Source organism: Planococcus citri, chromosome 4, assembly GCF_950023065.1.
Source record: "Planococcus citri chromosome 4, ihPlaCitr1.1, whole genome shotgun sequence".
Taxonomy (NCBI): domain Eukaryota; kingdom Metazoa; phylum Arthropoda; class Insecta; order Hemiptera; family Pseudococcidae; genus Planococcus; species Planococcus citri.
Window position 1 is genome coordinate 57,035,149 of NC_088680.1, and position 7,375 is coordinate 57,042,523.

The window sequence follows — 7,375 nt, forward strand, 5'->3', positions numbered from 1 at the left end:
ATCGGTAGAAAGAAAATTACCTATCTATAAGGTATAAAAAAGATAGAAAAACCGTGCAATATTTTCGCATAGGTAGGAGAAAACATGAAAGTTCATCGTGCCAGGTTGTTCGTCGAGAGAGAGTATAGGTATAAGAACTGCACGCGCGATGGTAATTTGATATCTGTGGCGGTTTAATTCGCCCTCTTGTAAAGAACCTTAACAAGGTTTAAAATGAAAACGAAAAATAAAAAAGGTAAACTTAGCCTGAAATTTTTAATCAATTTTCATTTAGTGTGATTATAATAGACAGTTTAAGCTTTTAAGGTCATAATATAAGTGGGAGTTTTGTAAACAGACGAATGGCGTAAAACTCATGAAGGAAGAAATAATAAACGTTAATATCCGTAAAGCAGTCTACAGTTCACATTTAAACCGAAAGCTTGCTAAGTTTGCTCTCGTCGTTTTGGTTTTAAAATGTGAATTTTCTTCTTACTCGCAACTACTGTCGTAATTTTTTTCAAACTTTTATATTTTTTTATATTATCTTACAATATGATTACTACTTACAAGTTAGTTTGTTTATTCGGATTGGCATGTACGATTATTATGACGCTTATACCCTCTGGTGAGTTTATTTTATTTGCATTTATTGGATTTTTTTTTCTGTTCGAAGCGGTGATTAGAATATGTACCTAGTTTGCGTTTATTATTATTTTTCCACATTTTGGCGAATTATTTTCCAAGTTTGAAATGGATTTAAATTTTATATCTGTATCGAGACTTCCATAAGTGCCAAAAAATTTATTTTTAGGATATGTACCTATCGAGGGCCAAACGTTCGAAAATGTTACTTGTACAACATAATCTTTCGTCGAAATTATAAATTTAGCCAAAATGTATTTCTAGAGATGACAATATTACACAATTCCATCTGTAATTATTATTTGCAATTATTTCGAGGTTTTTATAAATTATAATTTTAATTCGACCAAGTTTCCAGAGAAATGAATTTAATCTAGTAATAAATCTGAAGAAAATAATGAGATAAAATAATACGAATTTTTTTTTCAAATATTTCGAATTCCTATCGTATCCAATCCTTTATATGATAAGAAATAATTCGGAATAATTATCCTCAAAAAAAAAATCCTTATTCATCTAGTTCAAATACGTGAAGTAAAATTGTCACATGGTTTTGAAAACGTGTTAAGGACACAGAACACGACGCTATGACGTAACTGGAATTTTTAATGTACATTTCTTTAGAATTTTCCTCCACATTGAACAATTTTTTTATTATTCGATTTTGAATTAAAATCGCATCGAGAGTTTTTTTTTATTATTATCTGCGAAGGATTAATTATAATACGCTTTTATTATGCAAATATTTGAATATATTTTGTTTTTCGATTATCGATTAGGTATTTTCATTCGTCATTCGCCCAAGCAGCTATAGGTCGTTACTGAATAATTTTAAAAGCTTGAGGTGAAATATTTTCGTGTACTTTATGTTTGCGAATTGATTTTTTTGTTCCACAGCGAGTTCGATAAAATGCTTCGAATGTAATAGTAATATAGACAAAAACTGTTCCTTGAAAATTCCACCTGACTATTTAATACGAGACTGCGCCCGTAATCCAGAAGGCATTGCGTATGAAATGTGTCGAAAAATCACACAAACCATCGATTTCGAAGTTAACGGATGTAAGTATTTGTATTTTTTAGCCATTTTTCATCGAGAATTTATATTCATATTCGTTTATTTGAATGAGTATAGATTCTGAAGTTTGACCAATATATTAACATACAAGGTGTCCGTTGAAGGGATCAAGTTTTGAGTTTTGAAAATGACGAACTCGTTTCTCAAGTGTGGGTTTAAATTTATGGGTTTCCTATTCGAATTTAGAGGACAAAATATTGTTTAAAAAACATGATGTCAAACAATTTTCTGATCAGGGGAATGAACATCATCATTCACTTCAAAAGCTATGTGAATTATCTTACCTACCTACCTATCCCTTTTAAAGGGCCAATATTGTTAGATAGTGAAATTTGGATGTTTTGAATTGATTATTCAACTTGAAAAGTACAACAAAATGTCAGTATCAATTTTTCAAACTTTCTCAAACAAACCATCTCTTAAAATTATTTCACAACATATTTTTAAAAAAGAAGTTTTTGCTGAAATATTCGAGTTGATTAAAAGATTTTTTAATGAAAATTTTCCTCTTTTGAAAGACTTGGGATTAGGTAAAATTGAAGTGGGCAAGAGATCTGTAATATTTTAAACATAAGATTAATTCAAAAGAAAGAAGAGATCTTTTTAAAATTGACGATTGGGATTGAAAAAAAATCTGAAACATCAAAATAGATGTACCTACCTACAGAAAAAAATGTCAAGGAAAGAAAGATTCATTCATTTGTTAAAGTCAGTCTTTTTGAGACCATCAGATGTAAAAAGAGAGACATTCTACAGACACAGACTATTTAAGAACGAAAAAATTACGATGAAAAATACTTATCGAAAAACAAAAAGAAATACTTTGGACTACGTATTGTAATTTGTCGAAATATCAGAGAATTAAATGATGAACATTTGGCCAATTGGAAACGAAAAATTATCATCCAATATCAAACTTATGGCATTTAACAAAAAAATAAAAATTGAAAAAAACTAGAAAAAATGGCTTTGTTTCAAATTCAAATCCTTTTTTGCTGCCTCTAAAAAAATTCAGTTTTTCCAAATAAAAAATAAAAAGTTTTCGTTGGCTAAAATTTTTATGTTGAAACAAAAATGAGTTGACTGTTACAAAAAATTTTTTAATTAATTTTTTTACAGTCATTTTTTTTATAAGACGGTATCTCTCTTGAAGGTTTTCTTTTTTAAAAAAATCATCTTTCTTGCATGGAAAATAACAAACAAAATTCACTAAAAGTTACATTAAGTACTTATTTGTAAAAAAAATTAATTAAAATCCTATATAATCTTAAATCTGTTTGTGAATGATCAGTCATCTGTTCATCACTTTACTCAGGTATTTGAGAAATTTCGAATATTTTTTAGATTCATTTAATTGAAAGAGTTCAACAAAAAATTGATTGGTACTAGAAATTCCAAAATAAAAAAAAAATTAGTCTCGATGCTTTTCTTTTTGGAAATTTCGGAGTAGGTATTTTGAGCGCTTTTGGAAAAGCAAAGAACAGTTTTATTTATTCGCAAAGTCTAAAGAAAAAGAATTGAGAATTTAATCTTTTTTTCATTTTTTTAAATGATTTTTACCAACTTTGAAATTCTTAATTTCTCATTCAAAAAAGCTAAAATTCTTCCTCAGCGATGTTTTGTCCACGGGCTCCACAAAAAAGTTCTGGAATAAATCAGTTTTAAAAATTCTCATCGTGATTCTTGATTTCTTATAAATTCATGGTCCTTGGTTCGTTCAAAAAAAAAAAAATCTTTCTAAAAATGAAGATCATTCTAATGAAGGCATTATCTATTTGGACGAATTGAAGGGGAAAGTGGCTGGGGCAAGAGATTTGTCTGGTCTTCACATTTTTCTAATTTGGACAATAGTCCCCTAAAAATTTAATTCATAAGGTTTTGATTACTACTTATCAAGTAATTCAGAAAGGAGAATGGGTGAAACAAAACGGAAAACTGAAAATTTAGGTAGGTATTATATAATTCTAAACGTAAATAAAAAATTATTTTTGATGTTGAAAAAATTGCTGAAATGTTTTTGAAATTCACAAGTTTAGGTACTCAATTTATCAAATAAACATCAAATACTGTAATAAAATTGTAAGAAGCTAAGTATAAAATTCATGCTGAGAAAATGAATGTTCTTTGAGGAGAAAATAATCATTCATTATTGATGGAACTCAATTTCAAAATAAACTAATTTTATCACTAGGATCTATGCTTATTGCCTAGTTTAAGAATAGAAGGGGTACTTTTAATTTGGTAACGTAATTAGCTCCGAAGTAAAAGTCAATCTCTAAACAATTTTCTGTACATTATTTGTTCATTCAACTCGAGTGGATAGACAACATATTCGCTGTTTATAAGACGTCTAAATCACGTTGTGATTCATCTCCAATAATACGTTTTATTTTTCCAATATGTACTCTCAACTAATCCAAAAATATTTCCACAGTAAAACCAGACCATCGAGTAATCCGTAGCTGCGCTTACGAACGTCACCAGGGAGATGCTAAATCGAAAGACTGCTATCAAAGATCAGGTTTCGGTGGCAGACAGGAAGTCTGTTCCTGCCAAGCGGACTTATGCAACAACTCTAACAACATAAAAATCAATTTTAGTATCTTATTAGCTAGCGCTTCGTTAATATTCTTTTTTAGTAAATTAGTATCATAGTAATAATCATTTCGACTATCGTAACATGTCACCGTTGTATACCGGCTTTTAAATCTACGAGTGTGTTTTTTCGAATGCATCATTATCGAGCATTTTTTTTTTTTTGTTTGCCATCTAGATAATATACTATAAAAGGGGGCAGTGGCGTGTAGTAAATTCGTATCTTCCTAATAAAATAATATTAAGTATTAAGCGTTTAAGTTACGAAACTTTTAAATTTAGCGCTGGAATACGTAGATCTACTTACGTATAATTTGTACGATTATGTTATAAGTGTATTTTATAAAAAATGTAATTGTAATTATGTTTAAATGTAGACGTAATCACTCCGCGATCAAGTCATTCAATATGTTTAAATATTTTTTAGTTTTATATAATAATATGTTTTTCTATTGCGCATTGTCGTATACGTATTTGAAAAGTACTCTGTTGCATTTTTGATTTTTTTTTCTCTTTTATTTTGCAAGTGTTATGTTTTTATGTTAAATTTAAATACACGAGAATGGTGAAATTATTTGTCTGAAATTCCGTTCTTTAAAACATATCTGTACTCTCGAGATGTAAAAATTGCCTATGTTTTTTATTTTACTTTCATTAATTAGAATTTCCGTTCGTATAGAAGAAGAATAGCGTGTATAAGTAATCATATACAATACGCAGTGCTAAGGATTCTTCTTCGTATTATTTCAGTTCGTTTTCGTTTGGTTTTTCTTAGAATACGATGAATCATTCAAACTATCTCATTACTACACCTACACAAAGTTTAATCGCGAATTTATGGAATGAAATGAAATCTGAGTTAGTTAAGGTATTTATAATATTTTCTGTAGAAAGTTTATAATTTTATTTGAACCACACATTCGCAACTCAGTTTACAAGTTCAAGTTCAAAGTTTCGAATATTTTGACACACATGGCTGATTTTTATTAAAAGAAACAAATTATAGTTTTCAATGTCATCGAGATAACATAATATTGAAAATAAAAGTTACCTAACGGAATAAAAAAGGTAAATTGCGTGATCGCTTGAATGATTGTTATGATAAAATTCTGATTAATAACAATTTTAATTTTTCTATTTTGTTTATTGGTACTCGTACATGTGTATTTGATTGATAGGTTCACACAACAGTAATAAAAATTAAATATTCAGAGCTCGAGAAAACAGAAAAGGAGCGAGGGAGCAACTTACTCATTCATTTTTTTAAATGAATGAATTTCAAGTTGAGAACATTGCAAGTCAGCTGTAAAATTTCGTCTAATGAATAAATTTTGAAAACTAAGAGGTTTCAGCAATATTAGTTTACAATTTGAAAAAAGAAAACAAAGAAATTAAAAATAAAGTTCTGTTCCATTTCAACTGTTTCAATCTTCAAAGGTGGAATTGGTGGAAAAATGTAAGTAAAAACTGTGAATTTATCAACTTTCGAAATTAATTTTCTCATTTTCGATTATTATATCATCCAACATCAGTCTAATTATTAATGAGATCCTAAATTAATCACAATCTGCATCAATTTCATGAGAACTTTGTATTATCTAGTAGTGTTCTGGTAAAAAAAAAAAACATTTGAATTGATTTCCTACTAGTACATTTTTGCATTTTGCCTTGAGAGTAGGCAACTTTTATAACGTGACCGAGTGAATTTTTGTTTCTTATTTTTTATTGGAATATTGGGAATACTTAACACGTTTCTGATAAATCCAAACCGTCAATTTCAAATTCGAACTAAAATAGAGTAAACTTAGGTTGCTTCTGTTAAATTATCCATTTTGAGTATAAGGTAGGTATTCTGTTTTCAAAGTCCTATCGAATGTCGATCTAAGGCCTGTTCTGGGGGTTAATAGACTGAGGTAATTTTTATGCTTAATATACGAATAATAATAAATTAGGCACTGTATTCGCAGCGGACAATCTCGGATTACATACTTAAATTTTAATCGATAATAATTTTCCTAAAATGATATTCGTAGTGAAATTATATTCATTGCATCCATGTTTTGAAAATCTTTTACGCCTTGAAAGTAGGCATTTTCTTCAACACCTTCAACATTTTGTTTTTTCTTCTAGTGAAATAAAACTCTTAACGATGAAGGTTAGAAAAGTGATGGAGTGTGAGGGGAGGTGATGGGAGGGGAGGGGAGGGACAAACCTGATGATTTGATATTAAATTTGTTAAAAATTTTTAATGGAACACCTTCACCAACTTGAGGTAATCGAGGACAATTCCCCCAAAAATAGGTATGATGAAAAACTCCACGTTTCGAATAATTTCTGCGCCTTGAAAGTACTCGTAGACAACTTCTTTGACACTTTCAAATGCATCCACATTTTTCTTCGTTTCAAAGCCTTCGACGATCATAAAAATGGTGATTCTTGTGTAAATCGAAGCTGCTGAGTTTTAAACTTATTTCTTTATTCGTTTTCGTTAATGACATGACTTTGACTATTCGTTCATTCGTTGTGTAGTGTTAACTTTGGGTTAAGGAATTTTTTCTAATCTTTAAAAACAAAAAACGAAAACAACTCTGAAGCCTGAACTTTGAAGATTGAACAAATTTTTGAATTGAAAACTGAAAAGACATCACCAACAAAACGAACGATTACCTAGATTTAACAAGCAAAAAAAAGGTAATACCAAAGCTTGTATGTACTTGATTTTTTTTTCAAAAAAAGGTGACTTTATGTAGCTATACAAGTTCGAAAAAGAAGCCAAAGTTGTAAAAAATTTACAAAACGTGTGCAAAACATATTTTTTATGCAGAAAAAATCACCCAATAAAAAACATTGTTCCATGTGAAAAAAATTACGAAAGAAAACATTGCAATTTGCTATTCAAAATCTAATAAGTATAATGAAACTCGATCAAACCTTCGGCAATTTGAACAAAAATCAGGGTTTTATTGAAAGTGATTAGCAAATTTTTGGAGGAAATCAAACTTTTTGGAACTTTCGCAGGATAAAAGCTACAATTTTAAGTAAATTTTTCAGCAAAAAACAAGACTATGTGGCAATTTT

General features: G+C 29.1%; 1 protein-coding gene across 1 annotated transcript; it reads left to right on the forward strand.

The window, feature by feature from the left end:
• Positions 1-373: 373 nt before the first annotated feature.
• LOC135844831 (uncharacterized) lies at positions 374-4,871 on the forward strand. The gene is made up of 3 exons (XM_065363200.1): positions 374-607; positions 1,522-1,686; positions 4,137-4,871. The coding sequence occupies exons 1-3, from the start codon at positions 535-537 to the stop codon at positions 4,355-4,357; spliced, it is 459 nt and encodes a 152-aa protein (XP_065219272.1). The 5' UTR covers positions 374-534; the 3' UTR covers positions 4,358-4,871.
• Positions 4,872-7,375: the final 2,504 nt, after the last annotated feature.